General features: G+C 49.3%; 1 protein-coding gene across 1 annotated transcript in view; it reads right to left on the bottom strand.

The window, feature by feature from the left end:
- Positions 1-19,187, bottom strand: part of LOC137304243 (adhesion G protein-coupled receptor E3-like) — a 49,573-nt gene extending 30,386 nt beyond the window's left edge. Inside the window, exons 1-4 of the mRNA XM_067972798.1 lie at positions 19,154-19,187; positions 11,848-11,940; positions 6,637-6,729; positions 2,373-2,522 (exon numbers count right to left, since the gene is read on the bottom strand). Coding sequence (XP_067828899.1) covers positions 2,373-2,522; positions 6,637-6,729; positions 11,848-11,940; positions 19,154-19,187 — 370 coding nt within the window. The remainder of the gene's footprint in view (positions 1-2,372; positions 2,523-6,636; positions 6,730-11,847; positions 11,941-19,153) is intronic.
- Between the last annotated feature and the right edge of the window lie 614 nt (positions 19,188-19,801).

Genomic DNA, 19,801 nt, shown 5'->3' with positions numbered 1-19,801 from the left:
TAAAATGGCTGAATATAGTGGCACCACAAGTCCCGGCTAGAATGGAGATGATTGGGTAATTCCCTGTCAACCACGCCTGGAGACTGCACTGCTGTAGGTGACTGGGATTGATTTTATGCACATCATTTATTATGCAACTATCCTCCACTCACTGCATTTCACTGGCGAAATAATCCTGCTTTTATCAGTAGACTTTGCTGCAGTTTCGGTTGTGTGTTCTGCTTACTGTAGTTCATAGAAACTCTGTTTAAATACACTCTGTTTGCAGTTTGCTGAATAAATAGACTTTGCTATAAAATAGACTTTGCTATAAGTCCAACCTTAAGTCTTGCCCCGCCTCCAACTCATTGGCTGACACAGTGGTGTCAACATTCAATTTGTTTTAAAATTCTCATCCTTGTTTTCAAATCCTTCCATGGCTTCGCCCCCTCCCTACCTCTGTAACCTCCGACAGCCCTACAACCCTCCGAGATCTCTGCGCTCCTCCAATTCTTGCTTCTTGCGCATCCCCAATTTTAATCGTTCCACCATTGGCGGCCGTGCCTTCAGCTGCCTGGGCCCTAAGCTCTGGAATTCTCTCCCTAAACCTCTCCACCTCTCTACCTCTCTCTCCTCCTTTAAGACGCTCCTTAAAACCTACCTCTTTGACCAAGCTTTTGATCACCTGTCCTAATATCTCCTTATATAGCTCTGTGTCAAATTTTGTTTGACAATGCTCCTGTGAAGCGCCTTGAGACATTTTACTATGTTAAAGGCGCTATATAAATGCAAGTTGTTGTTATTGTTGTTGAACACATGGGTTATGAGAAGGATTTTCAACCTGGGGAGGGAGGTCGAGACGCGGAGGGGTTTGGGGACAGAGTTTCTAATAGTAGGGCCCTAGGCGACTGAAGATTCTGCCACTAAAGGTGGGGCAGAGGTAGGTGGGGGAGATGCACAGGAGGCCATAACCAGAGGAACGATTCATGCAGGAGGCGACATAAGGGTACTGAAGGTTGCAGAGGTAAGTGGGGTAAAGCCATGGGGGGATTGTAAAAAGAGGACAAGGGTGTTGAATTCAATCCATTGGGGGTCGATGAGCTAACGTGGGTCAGCAAGGATTGGAGATGATGGATGAGCGGGATTAGTGCGGAGTTTTGGTCAATTTGAAGTTTGTGGAGTATGAAAGCCAAAAAGGATGGCATTTGAGCTACTGGGTATGGTGGTGATGAAAACATAGATTAGGGTTGCAGCAGAGTAGGGGGAAGGTGAGGGCAGAGGCAGGCAATGTTGTGGCGGTGGAAGTAAACAGTCTTGGGAATGGTTAGAACTTGGGGGTATTTTACACTTTCGGCTCGAGCTGTAGACTGGCAGTTGCGGATCGGCCGCCCGTTACACACGCCATCTGATTTTCCTTTCCATTCAATGCGCCCAAAGTGAAACTGACCCTCATGTGGTTTGGAGCTTAACTATGGGTCGAACAGATCGTATGCAATCTGGTTGAGCCTAAGTAGGGAGCCAGGATGGAGTTGATGGCCAGGGTGTAGAGCTTTCGGCAGGGACCGAAAACAATGGCTTCAGTGTTCCCAAAGCTTCACTGTACGAAATTCTGGCTCCTCAATGACAGGTTCAGACAGACAGCAAGTGGGCATTGCTGACTACCCAGGAGAAGTTCAATTCTGTGACCTGATGCAGGTCTAAATTGGTTGGAATTCCCCATCTTGATGAAGTAAATACAACACGTCATTGACTCCATGCAAGCAAGACCAACTGGCATCGACCAGGTGCGCCGAATGGCCTGTTTCTGTGCTGTAAATTCTATGTAAAGCCCAATAGGTTTGCCGTTGATTCTCACAGGATGTTCTCCTCTGAATTGTCAGCGCTACTTCTAAATGAACCACATCACAAATAGTACCATGTGGAACATTGCCATCTACTCTCACCTTTAAACATCCCCCACAATGTGTCTCCTATAACTCCTGGTGAAGTGCGATTCAAGCATTTTGAACCAAATTCTGGCATGCACCTTAATGGATGACGGCTCTAAGCCATTAAGAGTAGATGGTTCAATCAGTAAGAGGCAATGATTTACTTAACCCTGGCAGCAATAGTCACATCTGTGGACTTCTCTACCGTCAGGCCATCCATTTTCTAACATTTTGCCTCGCAGTGAGGCTCCATAAAGCTGCTTCTATAGTGCTGGTTTCCATAGCCAGGAAGTCCTGTTCTGTTTTAAAGCAGGTCTCCCTGGTGATTGGCCTTAGAGAACCTGGCAGGTTGACAATGAGGTTGGAGCGAGCTCCACAGGACCTGTGCTCTATCACGATACATTTTTTGAGAATGATTATTTTCAAGAGTTGTAAAGAAATATAATGCATAAATTTCCCACTTACCTAAGCACCTTCCCGAAAATACGCCTTCAGTTGTAATTGATTTGTACCTTTTTGCACAGGTACAGGATCGATTTCCGGGTGCAATGAAACATTTTCTACTTACAACACACCAGCCAATCTTAATATCTTCTTGCCGGCCATAAGTCAAATCTGAAATGAATTAAACCAGGGTTACAAAGATTCCTTTTATCTTTTGGTGAATTAAAGTGCACATCAAGCGCCAGTGATTATTTTAGCCTGGGTTTTGTGGAGGGGGTGGTTCAGATTGATAATCATGAACTTGTATTGATCCCAATCAATTAAGTTTCCACAGGGGGTTAAGGTAACTCAACTAGACCAGCCACTCAAAAGCCATGACTACCAGGGCAGGTCAGAGGCTGGGTATTCTGCGACGAGTGGCTACGCTCCTGACTCCGCAAAGCATCTCCACCACCTACAAGGCACAAGTCAGGATTGCGATGGAATACGCTCCACTTGATAAATTTTTCACAAGGGGGTTAAGGCAACTGGCTTTCTCCACATGACCAGCTCAACTCTACCTAACCTCAGTGACACCAACTCATCATCGTTGCTGCCCTTTGCCTTGATTCTCCTCTCCGTTGCTCATTATGTTTTGTTACTCTCAGCAACTTTAGGAAGGATGTCAAGGCCTTGGAAAGGGTCCAGAGGAGATTTACTAGAACGGTACCAGGGATGAGGGAATTCAGTTATGTGGAGAGACTAGAGAAGCTTGGATTGCTCTCCTTAGAGCAGAGAAGGTTAAGAGGAGATTTGATAGAGGCGTTCAAAATCATGGAGGGTTTTGATAGAGTAAATAAGAAGGAACTGTTTCCACTGGCAGAAGGGTCGGCAACCAGATGACACAGATTTAAGGTAATTGGCAAAAGAGCCAGAGGTGAGATGAGGAGAATTTTTTTATGCAGCGAAAAATGAACTGCCTGAAAGGGTGGTGGAAACAGATTCAGTAGTAACTTTCAAGAGGGAATTGGATAAATACTTGAAGGGGAGAAAATTGCAGGGCCATGGGGAGAAAGAGCAGGGGAGTGGGACTAATTGGGTACCTCTTTCAAAGAGCCGGCACAGGCATGATGGGCCGAATGGCCTCCTTCTGCGCTGTAACATTCTATGATTCTAAGTACAGGAACACTGTGTAACACAAACAGTAGTTTTTCTTTTCAGCTTTTTTTGTGGTGACAAGGTGTTAAAAAATGGTGACGGGAGGATTGCGCGATGCATAAGAACGTAAGAAATAGGAGCAGGAGTAGGGAGCCTGCTCCACCATTCAATAAGATTGTGGGTGATCTTCAACCTCAACTCCACTTTCCTGCCCGATCCCCATATCCCTTGATTCCCTTAGAGTCCAAAAATCTATCAATCTCAGTCTTGAATATACTCAACGACTGAGCATCCACAGCCCTCTGGAGTAGAGAATTCCAAAGATTCACAACCCTCTGAGTGAAGAAATTTCTCCTCATCTCAGTTCCAAATGGCTGACCCCTTATCCTGAGACTATGCCCCCTGGTTCTAGACTCTCCAGCCAGGGGAAACAGCCTCTCAGCATCTACCCTGTCAAGCCCGCTCAGAATCTTACATGTTTCAATGAGATCCCCTCGCATTCTTCTAAATTCCAGAAAGTATAGGCCCATTCTACTCAATCTCTCCTCATAGGACAACCTTCTCATCCCAGGAATCAATCTAGTGAAACTTTGTTGCACCACCTCTAAGGCAAGTGTGTCCTTCCTTAGGTAAGGAGGCCAAAACTGTACACAGTACTCCAGGTGTGGTCTCACCAAAACCCTCTACAATTGCAGGAAGACTCCCTTTCTCTTGTACTCTAACCTCGCCCCTCATACCTATGTAATTGCCTTTGTTTAAGTTTAAGACTCTAGTTTTGGATTTAACTACGTCACGCTCGAACTCAATGTGAAATTCAATCATATCATGATCACTCTTCCCCAGAGGATCCCTTACTATGAGATTACTAATTAACCCTGTCTCATTACACAAGACAAGATCTAAGATAGCCCATTTCATGGTTCCACGATGTATTGTTCTAGGAAACTGTCTCGAATGCATTCCATGAAATCGTCCTCCAAACTACTTTTGCCAATTTGATTTGCCCAGTCTATATGAAGATTAAAGTCCCCCATAATTATTGCATTACCTTTGTCAAAAGCTCCTCTTACTTCTTGAATAATACTCTGTCCATCACTATATCTACTGTTATAAACTACTTCCACCAGTGTTTTCTGCCCCTTGTTATTTCTTATTTGCACTCTTTTGATGGTTTAGCACATGTGGCTATCACATCTGTGAGATGGGTTCAATCTAGCCCCCAGTGATGGGATTGAAGTGCTCCCCACCTCCCTCTCTCTCTGTTAGCTGAAAGAGTGCTACATTAGGTTAGTCTGGGGAGTTGCAGATCAGTCTCCGGTGGGTGTGAATCCACAGCACAAAACTGCCCACAATTTGCCACAATTGGTGGCCTCACTGAAAGACCCCAGATGGAATTTGAGAAATTCACACTCGCACGGTGGGCGGGCTTTGCTGAGAATGTAGTGAGCTTCACTCTGCTTCTCTATGGTGTCAGCCCTGGCTCAGTGGGTAGCTCTCTCATCTCTGAGTCAGAAGGTCATGGGTTCAAGAGCCACACCAGAGACTTGAGCACAATATCCAGGCTGACACTTCAGTGCAGTACTGAGGGAGTGCTGCACCATTGGAGGTGCCGTCTTTTGGATGAGATGATAAACTGAGGTCCCGTCTGCCCTCTTACGTGGACGTAAAAGATCCCATGGCACTATCGCTTAAATACTGCGGCTACAAGAGCAGGTCAGAGGCTGGGTATTCTGCGGCGAGTGACTCACCTCCTGATTCCCCAAAGCCTTTCCACCATCTACAAGGCACAAGTCAGGAGTGTGATGGAATACTCTCCACTTGCCTGGATGAGTGCAGCTCCAACAACACTCAAGAAGCTCGACACCATCCAGGACAAAGCAGCCCACTTGATTGGCACCCCATTCACCACCCTAAACATTCACTCCCTTCACCACCGGCGCACAGTGGCTGCAGTGTGTACCATCTACAGGATGCACTGCAGCAACTCGCCAAGGCTTTTTTGACAGCCGCTCCCAAACCCACGACCTCTACCACCTAGAAGGACAAGGGCAGCAGGCGTATGGGAACACCACTACCTGCACGTTCCCCTCCAAGTCACACACCATCCCGACTTGGAAATATATCGCCATTCCTTCATCGTCGCTGGGTCAAAATCCTGGAACTCCCTTCCTAACAGCACTGTGGGAGAACCTTCACCACACGGACTGCAACGGTTCAAGAAGGCGGCTCACCACCACCTTCTCAAGGGCAATTAGGGATGGGCAATAAATGCCGGCCTCGCCAGCGACGCTCACATCCCATGAATGAATTAAAAAAAAGAGCAGGAGAGTTCTCCCCGGTGTCCTGGGCCAATATTTATTCCTTAATCAACATCACTAAAAACAGATTTTCTGGTCATTGTCACATTGCTGTTTGTGGGACCTTGCTGTGCGCAAATTGGCTTCCGCGTTTCCTACATTACAACAGTGACTACACTTCAAAAAGTACTTCATTGGTTGTGAAGCACTTTGGGATGTTCTGAGGTCGTGAAAGGCACTATATAAATGCAAGTCTTTCTTTCTTTCTGGGAGCTAATGTTGAAACTAGCTGGCCTAATGGCTCCCTGTACCTTCCTCCTGGGGTGGAAACTCACACTTAACATGTTCATTTCAGATTCCTCTCTGCCTAGGGTTGCCAACACTCCAGAATTGTCCTGGGGTCTTCAGGATTTGAAGATTAATCTCCAGGACACTGCTGCGAGCAAACACCCGGGAGAGAAAACTCATATGGGCATTAAAAAAATGTGTTTTTTTCATCTTCTTTGAACATTTTCATTTATTAGTTACAAAAATATAGGTGATGGGAGGAAAAGGCTGTTCGACTGACAGTCAAGATTAATCTAATTGGGTAACAAAGAGTCTGTTTGCTTCGCAATTGACTGTGAGAAGGCAGTGCGACCGGAGGGTGAACCAATGGCGGGAGCGTGAGGACGGGGGCGGTTCGAGGCGGGAGGTCATGAGATGAAACCTCCAGGAATACACCCAACCACAGTTGGCAACCCTTTCTCTGCGCTATTCTAACAGAGGTGATCAATGGGTTTACGCCCCTGTTAAAATATTGTACAAAGGACTTTGGTACAAGAGAACGACTGTCCATGGCTATGACTCACTGATGCAGAACCTTCTTCTGTTAAAGTAGAATCCAGGTAGACACCAATTATTGTTCAAAATTACGGTATCGCTGATAAATTGTTGGTCAATCTCTGCAAGTAAAAGAAAAAAATCAAGAACTTGAAAATACTTTCTCGATACCGTTCCTTTTGCAAGTGGATTGCTGATCGGAGGGTTTCTTGGAGAGAAAAAACAATGGAAGTTTTGTTTTTGCCAATCAAGATTTCAACCTCGTGTTACCAGCACTGAAACACGTAGCAAGATGCAGGTCTCGCTGAAGGTGACCTGGTGCTGCTCACTGAGAGAGATATCGATCCACGGCGACTGCGTGGTCAGTTGCTCTTAAAGAAGAACGGGATGGGGAGTGGGCTCAATGGGGGTGATATTTGTCTCTTTAGCGCCCTGTTTGCACTCCAACGCTGGGGCAGTAGCGGGCCGGCCGTTCCGCCCACTCGCCAGTACTTTTACAGCCGCTTGTCGTTTTCCGGCAAACTTTGACCCCGGCCGGCGACCAGAGCTGAAGCCTGAAACAGGCGGGAGCCTCGTGAATAAACGCGAACGGGGGGGGGAGGGGGAGGGGGGGCCACGTGATGCCACTGAGATCCAACCCCTCCCCCCGGACGCCATGCCCATCGACTGCGGGCAGCGCGAGTCCGGAGGCGGCCATTTTTAAACGCCGTCCAATGGGATCTTCAGCTGCACTCGGGTGAAGCAGCATGGAGCTTTTTTTGCAGAAAGGGGTTTTTTTTCATTCCAATGGCCGTTTGACCTCAAACGATTATTAACGTGCAGCGGGAGGCCCTTCAGTACTTGCGACTGTGCCCGATTTCCCACCTCCTAATCCGCATGCAGCCTACGGGGGGGCGGGGGACCGAGTTGACATGAGGCAGTCGCCTCAATTATGCTAACAAGGGGCACGCCAGAAACTGGGACGGGTCTCCTAGCAATTCCTCCGGACGGCCACCACTCTCACCCCACCCATCCCCCACCGCTTTACTGCTCAGAGACCAAAATCACCCCCCAATAATCAAGCAAGGTCAAAAACAATATGGTTTAATTCAAAAACTACGCCGTTAATCTATATTTCACAGTGATCCTTTTTTTTCTAAGATTGACACAGAGAGGTATAATTCGTGAATTCTTATTTACCTTTGCAGTTTGGCCACAAACGGGAAGCTCTTTCTAAAGCGACATTGCAATTTTTACTACAGGTACAGTGCATGTTCGCAGGTGCACTGTAACATACTGCATTTGAAGCACACCCTTTAATTTGAAGGGCTTTCCTCGTGTCACAGTGGGTGTAATCTGAAATGCAGAGAACAAGGATGAAAAGGTCCCTTTTACTTTTGGTGAATTAAGGTGCACAGCGGGAACCAGTGAATATTTTTCCCTTAGGGGTTAGAGCGCGGTTGGGGGGGTGGGGGGCGGTAATGTTATGTTTATGAACTGGCATCAATGTCAATTGATAAACTATCTACAATGGGGCAATAGGGTTGCCAACTCTGGTTGGACGTATTCCTGGAGGTATCATCACATAACCCCCCCGCCTCCGACTGCCCCGCCCCCTGGTCACCCAACACGCCCATCCTCGCGGTACCCCACCTTCCCACGGCCAATTGGAAAGCGAACTGACTCTCCGTTATCTGATTGGATGATTCTTGACTGTCAGTCAAACAGATTTTTTTCCCCATCTCGAATATTTTTATAACTCCTGCTCCTCTTGGCCCACAAGGAAACCTAAGATAACATTTTAAAACTTACCTCTTCTGGCCCACGATCCAGCTCCCCGGTAGGTCTGGCCCGAGGGGAAAGGCCCGTTACTGCTCCCCAGCTCAGGCCTCCGACCAAAATTGCAGATCCCAATGACAACATCGGGACCCGATCTACATATTTAAATAAGGATCCCGCTGCGTTTCCTGCAGGCGTCCCGCTCGCCTGCTCAAAAGGGCAGGTTAACATCAGGAAAGGGCGGGACGGCAGCGGGATTGGAGGGTGTAAGTTGCCGAGATTGTTTTAACTGCCCCCTCCGTCCGGTTTCCGCTAAGGGCGGGGTGGGGGGGGGAGTTAAATTCAGGGCCCATGTAACTGCAGTGACTCAGACTCAGTTGATGGTGAGCCTGAGTCCTCGGCCCACGTCTGCTCATGATTTGACACAATTGGTGGTCTCCGAGGCCAAGGGGGAATAAAAGCGTTCACACCTGTGCATAGGGTTGCCAACCCTCCAGGATTGGCCTGGAGTCGCCAAGGAATTAAAGATTGATTTCCAGGACACTGCTGTGAGCCAGCCGAGAGAAAGATCATAGGGCCATTAAAGAAAATGGTGTGTCTTTTGCATTTTCTTCGAACACTTCTGTTAATTAGTTCTCAAAATATTGGAGAAAGGGAAAGAAAAGGGTGTTTGATTGACAGTCAAGAATCATCCAATTGGGAACAAGGGTTATGTTCGCTTTTGGGGTGTGTCAGGTGACCAATGGCCGGAGAGTGGGGGCGGGTCAGTTGGAGTCGGAAGGTTTGATGAAACCTCCAGGAATAAGTCCAACCAGAGTTGGCAACCCTACCTGTGCAATGTGCAGGCTCTTCTGAGACTGAGATCAGGGCACATTGCGGAAAGCTTCACTCTGTTTTTGGCTTTTTTACACTTGACCTGCCAACTGATGGTCTCCCTGAGATCTTTGCCCAATGTTACAGCCTCTTCTCCTCAGTGCACCAATCATCAATAGAAATTTGACATCTTGTGAAAAAAGATTGTGAAGCAATTGTTTTTTTTTATTGGTCAGACAGGAGTCTGAACAATGGGGGAAACCCGTCCCCATGACTAACTGGGTGCTAAATTGGGACGTGTAGCGCCCGTTGTTTCAGCATCTTGGATGCGCACGCACGTTTCCTGCGTGACGTGCGCCAGACGCCATCTTGGTATAGGAGTTTGCGCAGGCGCAGATAACGAACACTGGAATCATGTAAAGTGGGGAGAAAATGGCTTCAATCAGTGTACAACGCTGATTTAAAGTGATAGACACCATTTTGGGATTTAACACTCAACTTAACGCACAGTCTTAACCCCGACCATCTGAACGTGTCTTAGAGTGCCGAGAGGACCCCCCACTAGGGCTATTTAAAGGGACCATGCAGGATTTACAGGTTAGTGGCTGGATTATTGCCTCTGGCTGCCGAGACATTTGTAACTGTTTTTGGAGGTCTCCCAGAGTAGGACGCAGGGACATAGCCTAACACTTAGAGAGCCAGGACGTGCAGGAGTAAAGTTAGGAAATGCTTCTACATGCAAAGGGTGGGAGACGTTTGGAACGCTCTTCTACAGACAGCAGTTGATGCTAGCTCACTTGTGAATATTAAATCTGAGATTGATAGATTTCTGTGAACCAAGGGTATTAAGGGATCTGGGGCTAAGGCGGGTATATGGAGTTAGGTCACAGGTTCACCATGATCTCATTGAATGGTGGAACAGGCTCGAGGAGCTAAATGCCACGGCCACTTGCTGCCTCTTGCTATGCGCCACCTTCTCATGCAAGAAGGCGGGACGTGTGCCTGGGTGATGTGCCTGTCATGGTTGAATAGCTGCCAGTGTGTGTGGCCTGTGAGTTGTGGGTGGGCGGCTTGCAACAGTGGTAATGTGTAAGGGCGGGAGGAAGCATCTGATTGGAAGAGTTGAGTACTGATGGAAAGAGTTTGTTGGTATGTGGGTGATGAGGGGGTGTAGTGTGCGGCTAGTGGTGCAGTTGGTAGGAGATGCCACTTGACAGTTGACCTCACTCACCTTGACCACTCATGTCAAAGGATTGAACTTCTTCCTGCACTGCATCCATGTTCATGATGCTGTGTGCCTGGCATTGACTTCGTCCCCCGCTGCCTCCCACTGCCTTTTGAGTATTTGTCTGGAGGGCCTCTTGCCCCCACCCCCCCCCCCCACTGCGGATATAGGATGTCTTTCCTCTGTCCTCCTCTTGCACCCAAGGTCTCTAGTGCATCAGCAGAGAACCTTGGTGCATGCACTCTCGCAGGCCTGGTACCAACTCAGATCGGCAGATTGGTGAGGTCTGGTGTGCAGATTGGAGGATATGGGATTTAGGAGTGCACAACCTTTATTCAATGTTTTAACATAACTCATCAGCGTGTAAACATAGGGATGGGACCTGCATCTGTGTTTTACGTGTGCCCGATGTCTGATCTCCGTTCAGACTCCATGCAGACAGTAGACTGTTATTTTTAGCAAATAACAGGTACCAGCTACCTTTAAGAGATTTCTAAGAAACATCCTCCCTTTAAGAGATCGAGCTCCCTCTGGTGGTGGAAAGTGCGAATTGCATTGATTCCACATTCAAGGCCAGGACAGGAACGCTGATTGCAGGTAAGTGCTGCCTTGGGTCCAAGCTTGCGTCCTGCCCGCGCATGGTCCTTCGGGAACGGGGTAGTAGTGCATCACGTTACCGCCGCCCAAAACGGACCCTTAGCGAATATTTCCCCCATTGTTTCCAAACCAATCTACTGAGAAATTTGTGTTTTTCCGATACCCTCTCACTACAGGGACACGTCCCAGTTACATAAGATCAGAGAGCTTAGGCGTAGGATGGCAACAGCTAAGGTTACGAGACCCCCTCTACCCACCAGGTTTGTTCGGGGATACTGCTGGAGTTTAAAACAGCAAAGTTATTGTGAAGTGATCGTGGAACCTTGCAGAAAGGCGAAAACGATTTGTGAAAACGTTTTATCTCAAAAAAGCCATTGCACTGAGTAGTTTCGCCCGAACGGGTGGTGAGGCAGATTTTCAGTGCTTGGTCAAAAAGGACCTGTGGGCAGAGCAATAGGCGGGGCACGATCGCACGCCCATAGCGGAGCCTGCCCAATTTCCCCGTCCGTTCATTTAAACGTGCCGTCTTTCGGACGAGACGTTAGACCGAGGCCCCACGTAAAAGATCCCATGGCACTATTTCGACGAAGAGCAGGGGAGTGCTCCCCAGTGTCCTGGACAATATTTATCCCTCAAGCAACATCACTAAAACAGATTATCAGGCCATTTATCTCATTGCTGTTTGTGGGATCTTGCTGTGCGCAAATTGGCTACCGCGTTTCCTACATTACAACAGTGACTACACTTCAAAAGTACATCAGTGGCTGCGAAGCACTTTGGGACATCCTGAGGCCATGAAAGGCGCTATATAAAATGCAAGTCTTTCTTTATGTAGTTTTTCACTCACCGACGCAGAACCCCTGTCCTTGACGGTAGAACGGAGGTGAGCAGTTCTCACTCGTGATGATAAATCGATTCATTATCTTGCCAAGGTAGCTCACTGAAAGGAAAAGAAACATTTATTTAAGTCCTCGAAAATATCCATTCTCCAGGTCCTTTTTCAAATAGTTGTTGATCAGTCTGTTGCCTGAAGGGGAATTTTTTTTTCCTTAATCAGGGTATTTTAATCTGCCACATCCTGCCAGTACTGTTGGCAAGTAGCGGGAGATGAAATTTACCCTGGCAGCACTCACTGAGAGGGGCATGAACATACATACGGACATAGCAAACAGGGAAAGACCAGCTGGTCCGTCAAGCCCCTCCTATATCGCCATGGTGCACCTGAGCATCTTGATTGCCATGACAACGCCCCCCCAACCCTCGCCTCACCCCCACCCTTCCCCCACCCCCGTCCGCCGACCAGCGGCCGTATGACCTCCTGGGAGAGGCAAAAAAAACAGAGGACAAACTCTAGACCAATTCAGGAAAAGAATCTGGGAATTTCCTCCCTAAGCCCTGAACGTAATTGAAACAAGTTCCAGGACCAGAGACCACGGGCTCAATTTTAAAAGAAAAGTCTGGGTGCGTTGGGGGCGGGAAGTGGGGGGGGGGGTGCAAAGAAAACCGGCTTTCCGAGGAGCGGGCAGAAATCCCGGTTCCAAGACGCTGAAGAACGCGCCGACCCAGAGCCACCTGGGCGCGCGCGCCGTTCCCGAACCCGGAAGTCCCGCCTGCAATTAAAGCCACCGGGACGATATTTAAAGCAGCAATTGAACTGGTTAACCTAGTTTAAAAATCCAAAAATACAATTAGCTATGAAGGCAAGCGATTTCAACCTCCCGTGTTGTGTGAACCACGCCATGGGGAACATTTAAACGCCTGTTTGACAGATGGGGATAAAAGGTGAGTTATTGCAGCAGGGCACTTGGTTCTCTCAGACAAACTTTTGGCTTGGAGATCGTTGTGTTTACAGTGAAAATTCTTGGTTTCCACTCAGAATTGTTCTGTTTACATGTATTTACCAACTTTTCGGACCCCCTCAAACTGACACCATCAGGATGGGGGGGGCGCCATGGCTGCATTCACCAGTACATCCGAGGACGAGCAACATCACCATCCTCGCCAGGCACGGCGTGCACTTCCGCCACTTGTAGCTCCACAACACAGTGCTGCGCCACAGGCACCTGCACAACAGCACAGAGGGAGCGACATCGCAGGAGGCACTACCCTCGCCACAGGGTCTACAGACCGAGGCTCAGCTTCCTGGACCTCTCTGAGGAGCAGTGCATACGGAGGCTGAGAGTGAGTCACCAGGTGGTCGCAGACATCTGCAGCCTCCTTCATGCCGAGCTGCTCCAGGCTGGGCCTGGTGGCCTCTCATTACCCTGCCGCAGTTAAAGTCACCACTGCCCTCAACTTCTTCACCTCTGGATCATTCCAGGGTGCCACCGGTAACATCGCTGGGGTCTCTCAGTCGTCTGCACACAAATGCATAAGGCAGGACACCGACGGATTGTTTCACAGGGTCTCGCAGTACATCAACTTCCCCATGGACGACCTCAGCCAGACGGAGAGGGCAGTGGGATTCCACTCTGTGGCTGGCTTCCCACGGGTGCAGGGTGCAATCGATTGCACCCATGTAGCAATACGAGCACCTCCACACGAGCCAGGACTGTTCATCAACAGAAAGGGCTATCACTCCATCAGCTCAGCTCGTTTGTGACCACCGCATAAGATTTCTTCACGTGTGTATCAGATTCCCTGGCAGCTGCCACAATTCGTTCATTCTGAGGGAACCCAACATCCCGGGCCTCTTCCAAGCATTGAACACCCTTAAGGGCTGGCTCCTCGGGGACAGGGATACCCCCCTGCACACGTGGCTCATGACACCTCTGAGGAACCCCATCAGTGAGCAACAGCATTGATACAACGACAGCCACATTGTCACCAGGTCTACAATTGAGCAGGCTATAGGGCTGCTGAAGATACGATTTCGGTGCCTCGATCATTCTGGGGGAGCGCTTCAATACGCACCAGCGAGAGTGGGTCGCATTATGGTAGTGTGTTGTGTCCTGCACAACATGGCGCAACAGAGAGGGGTACCGGTTGAGGAGGCCCCATCCCCTCATCCACTATCCACATCTGCCATCCACATTGAGCAGGAGCAGGAGGAGGAGGAGGAGGAAGAGGAGGAGGACGAACCCATGGGCAGAGCAGCGGCTCACCTGGCTGCTCGTGAGGCCAGGGAGTAGCTCATATGTGAACGGTTCTCGTAAGATCAGAAAGTGAGAAGAGTCCAGTCCTCACACCAGCTGGAAAGACCAGCACCAACACCAGCCCCTGCTCCCTGCACAAGACAGTCCTGCAACTACACATATACCCACTATAAAGTGACCCACTGGGTGGCATCAAGTGTCGCCGTTCATGGTGAAGGTCTTGAAAGGGCCCTATCACAAAAGGCAGTCAAGAATGGGCAAGACGTGGCAGTAGTGGTGAGAATGTGACATTAATAAAATTTAATGTGACTTTAACAAAAACCAAATATAAATGAAAAACATGACAGTCTGTCAGACATCCTTGTGCACATCCTTCGTGATCACAAATCCTTAGCCTTTCTATTCCTACCTCTTCGATGTGGTGCATCCCCTGTAGCTGCAGCAAAGATAGTGGCAGGTTGCTCCTGTTCATGGCCGGACTGTTTAGATGCTCTCGGCCTATGCCTTCTGAGTTTTGGAGCCCAGGAGGGCCCCTCCAAAGACTGTTCCACCTGCACCTGGACCAGGCCCACATCTCCTGGACTAGGCCCACATCACTCCTACCACCCTGCTGGAGAACAGTTTGGAGGACATGTTTGATGCTTTGGAAGCCCAGTTGTAAAGTTTCTGTCTGCCTGTTTAAGGCGGCAGAATGTTGTTCACCGTGAATCCAAACGGCTGTTGTCAGGGCCTGAATGGGCTCATTTGTGAGCCGTGCTTGAAGCTCAACGGAGGCTAGCCTTCACTCTATTGCAGACATTCCCGCACTTACCTGCAAGACTATCTCAGACATTTCAGCAGTTACATGCAACACTATCTCAGACAATTCCAGTGACACTATCTCAGAGATTCCCTCACATCCCTGTGCCACCATTCCACTGATGCAGGAACTCCTCCATCCTCTGTGCTATTGCATGGCACCTGTTCCAGTACCTCGCAAATGTGCTGCCGTCCCTCGATCATTCTCCTTTTAAAGGATGGCCCCCAGGGTTCAGCATCTGCGTCCGGCTGAGCAGAGCCTGGCGAGGAGTGTCCCACTGACGCGGACTCTCCACAGCTGCCCCTGCCACCAGCGTCTGCTCGTGCTCACTTGTGTGTGGTGACTCACCAAGTGCCAACCCAACTAACTGACTACGAGGACCCACCGAGGTGCGAGTATCTGCGCTGGTGGGTGGATCGCTCAGATGTGACGGTGCCCCCTCAGAGGCCGGGACCTCCTCTGAGGAATCGCTCTCTCCCGTCACTGCGATCGTTGAACGGCCTGTAAGAGAACAGAAGGCAATACTAGGCATCATCACAGATGTGCCATGTTGCGATGAGCATCCTGAGGTGTTCAACATGCCAATCATTGTTAACATCAATTCATGTTGTGTGTGATGAATGTTAAAGTTGTGTCACCAGACGTTTGTGGGGTGCCAGTCTCGGCGTCCCCGACGGACAGGCACTCGAGGGTGCGGCTGATCTGCGGAACCTCCTCCTCCGCGTCTGTGAGGACCACCATTTGTTATGGCCCCCCCCCCGCCCCCCTCCGGTCCTTGCCCTCTGCTTGCATTTTGCGCTCTCTTCTCCTAGAAGGGGAGAAAGTACAGACGGGTGAGCCAACCGATGAATGCATTGCTTTGGGTGAGGCTGACCGTGAAAGAGGTGTATCAGAGGGTGAGTATGAGACAGAGACATCACATTGGATCAGGATTGGGGTGAGCGGTAATGGTGGGGTCACAAATGGGGAGGTGAGGAAGTGCTGAGGAAGTGAAGGTAAGTTGAGGATGAGCCTTAAGTGGGTGTGAGGAGTGATGTGATGGAGTAGTGTGGGCAGTGCAGAATGAGTTGGGGGGTGGGGGCGGTGATGTGGAACACGGAATGCAGGAGAATCAGTAAGTGTACTCACTTTTGCTGACCTGGTTAGGTCACTGAAACGCTTCCTGCACTGGACCCAAGTGCGGCAGATGTTGTTACTGCTGGTGGCCTCCTCTGCCACCTCGAGCCAGGCCTTCTTGGCAGCAGAGGCAGGGCCCTTCCACCTGTCGGCGGGTTAGAATAGTTCCCTCCTCCTCCTCACCCCGGCCAGTAGCACCTGAAGTGAGGCATCGCTGAATCCTGGAGCAGCCTCGCCCCTGTGCGGCTCCATTGGGTCTTCTGGCTTTTTGCTCCAGCAAAATCCATAGGAGCAACGGCCCTTTAAATCCAGATGCTCCAGCTGACAGCCTGTTATGCGGGTGCGCAGTCCGCCCACTGCACAGCTTTCGGACGGCAAACCCGGAAACAAGATTAATGGCCACCAATTAAGTCGCAATCATGTAGGGAAAGGTGAGTTTTTATTAGTCGGGTTTGCCGTGCGCCCACGCTGCCATCCCGCCGACTTTTAAAATCAAGCCCCACGAGACACATTGCCCAATGTCCCACCTACCTTTTATAATGTGGAGATGCCGGTGAAGGACTGGGGTGGACAAATGTAAGGAATCTTACAACACCAGGTTATAGTCCAACAGTTTTATTTGAAAATCACAAGCTTTCGGAGCTTACCTCCTTCGTCAGGTGAGTGAGTGAAGGGTTCTAAAATCGCATAGCATATATTAGGCTGGGGGACGATCACAGCAATCAAAGGTGTCGTTGGTGTTCAGACAGGTTAGCCACGGAAAACAGCACGTCCCAGTATACTGAATACACAATGGGTCAGATTACAAAGACAGAGAGAGAAAGAGACCCGAAAGGCAGAGAGAGAGAGAGAGAGAATGTCCAGTTGTATTAAAAACAGATAACTTTTTTTTTCCGCTGGTGGGGTTACGTGTAGCGTGACATGAACCCAAGGTCCCGGTTGAGGCCGTCCTCATGGGTGCGGAACTTGGCTATCAATTTCTGCTCGACGATTTTGCGTTGTCGTGTGTCTCGAAGGCCGCCTTGGAGAACGCTTACCCGAAGATCGGTGGCTGAATGTCCTTGACTGCTGAAGTGTTCCCCGACTGGGAGGGAACCCTCCTATCTGGCGATTGTTGCGCGGTGTCCGTTCATCCGTTGTCGCAGTGTCTGCATGGTCTCGCCAATGTACCATGCTCCGGGGCATCCTTTCCTGCAACGTATGAGGTAGATAACGTTGGCCGAGTCACAGGAGTATGAACCATGTACCTGGTGGGTGGTGTCCTCTCGTGTGATGGTGGTATCTGTGTCGATGATCTGGCATGTCTTGCAGAGGTTGCCGTGGCAGGGTTGTGTGGTGTCGTGGATGCTATTCTCCTGAAAGCTGGGTAATTTGCTGCGAACGATGGTCTGTTTGAGGTTGGGTGGCTGTTTGAAGGCGAGTAGTGGAGGCATGGGGATCGACAGTTCGGACTGGCCACAGCGAAGAATCGCATAGACCTCCTCAGAAGACAAACATGGGATGCAACCAACAGAGTACCCTTCGTCGTCCAGTACTTCCCCGGAGCGGAGAAACTACGCCATGTTCTCCGCAGCCTTCAACATGTCATCGATGACGACGAACACCTCGCTAAGGCCATCCCCACGCCTCCACTACTCGCCTTCAAACAGCCACCCAACCTCAAACAGACCATCGTTCGCAGCAAATTACCCAGCTTTCAGGAGAACAGCGTCCACGACACCACACAACCCTGCCACGGCAACCTCTGCAAGACATGCCAGATCATCGACACAGATACCACCATCACACGAGAGGACACCACCCACCAGGTACATGGTTCATACTCCTGTGACTCAGCCAACGTTGTCTACCTCATACGTTGCAGGAAAGGATGCCCCAGAGCATGGTACATTGGCGAGACCATGCAGACACTGCGACAACGGATGAACGGACACCGCGCAACAATCGCCAGATAGGAGGGTTCCCTCCCAGTCGGGGAACACTTCAGCAGTCAAGGACATTCAGCCACCGATCTTCGGATAAGCGTTCTCCAAGGCGGCCTTCGAGACACACGACAACGCAAAATCGTCGAGCCAAGTTCCGCACCCATGAGGACGGCCTCAACCGGGATCTTGGGTTCATGTCACGCTACACGTAACCCCACCAGCGGAAAAAAAAAGTTATCTGTTTTTAATACAACTGGACATTCTCTCTCTCTCTCTGCCTTTCGGGTCTCTTTCTCTCTCTGTCTTTGTAATCTGACCCATTGTGTATTCAGTATACTGGGATGTAACGTTTTCCGTAGCTAACCTGTCTGAACACCAACGACACCTTTGATTGCTGTGATCGTCTCCCAGCCTAATATATGCTATGCGATTTTAGAACCTCTCACTCACCTGACGAAGGAGGTAAGCTCCGAAAGCTTGTGATTTTCAAATAAAACTGTTGGACTATAACCTGGTGTTGTAAGATTCCTTACCTTTTATAGACTGCGATATCAGCCAAAGTCACCCAGCTCCCTTTTGAACTGACTGGAGGTGGCGATGGCTGCTGTTGTACATTTGAACAAGTACAAGCAGTTCCCATTACCGTCATTTTCTTCTCTTGCCCTTAAATAATGTCACGGTGAAAGGGTCACCAGGCACCGTGAAAGGACTTAATGGTCCTCGCACTTTAACAAGGTGCAAACAGCTGAGGTAAAAATTATTCTGCTCCAACTGCCCGAAATAGCGGGCGGGCTTAATTTTGTTTAAGCGGTGCCTTTGCAATGGACACGCATTTGCCATCGCCGTTTGCCCAATATAGGCGGCTGCCCGTGATAAGCGGGGACGGTGTAAACGGCGGTGTCTGTACCACCAAGAACAGTGCTGAGAGAGAGAAACATCCGAAAGGAAGAGAAAGAGAGAGAATGACCAGTTGTATTAAAAACAGATAACTTTTTTTTCCCCTGGTGGGGTTACGTGTAGCGCGACATGAACCCAAGATCCCGGTTGAGGCCGTCCTCGTGGGTGCGGAACTTGGCATTATGGATTAGGAAGAATGAAGAACTCAATGGTGGGGTTGGTATTGCATTGCCCCAACATCCAACATTCTAAAATATGATACATAAAAGAAATACTTTTCTCTGAAGTAATCACCCCCAATTCTAATCACCAACCACTTACCCACGATCAGATACGATGAGGTTATTGCCACCATGATGTTCCAAAATGTGGTCTCTCAGGACCTGTTATTCCAGATAGCTCCTCTCACCCACTGAGCACAGCTTCAACACTGCGGGACAGTTTGGCCTCATCCACGGGAACTGGGACCTCACAGGTTGGGAGCTGCGTTCTTACAGCCGTAGCACACAAATGAAGCAACTGATGAATGCTTCCCGGGAGTTTTCCTCTCATTCAGAAATAGAAATACTTAGTCATAGTGTTGGGTTTGTGCGTGTTGGGTCTATTGCGTCAAAGTGAGAACACGTTGAAACAAGTAGACCTGAGCTGGAGTGTAGATTCCAAAGGGAAGCTGTTTGTGGACTGGACCCAGAGTGAATGGGATTGAGAGGCAATATATTTGGGCGAGTGCATTGTTGCTCTTAATGGTGCTTTTTATGATGTGGAGATGCCGGTGATGGACTGGGGTGTACAAATGTAAGGAATCTTACAACACCAGGTTATAGTCCAACAGTTTTATGTGAAAATCACAAGCTTTCGGAGGCTTTCTCCTTCGTCAGGTGAAGTGTCGAGATTCATTGAAAATTACCGCATATACAGTCATAGAACAATGCCTGATGATTACAGATAATCTTTCCAACTGCCCGTTAT

The sequence above is a fragment of the Heptranchias perlo genome, chromosome 37, assembly GCF_035084215.1.
Source record: "Heptranchias perlo isolate sHepPer1 chromosome 37, sHepPer1.hap1, whole genome shotgun sequence".
NCBI classification, from domain to species: domain Eukaryota; kingdom Metazoa; phylum Chordata; class Chondrichthyes; order Hexanchiformes; family Hexanchidae; genus Heptranchias; species Heptranchias perlo.
The sequence above is the reverse complement of the archived record's forward strand: the minus strand, read 5'-3'. Positions and strand labels throughout refer to the sequence as shown.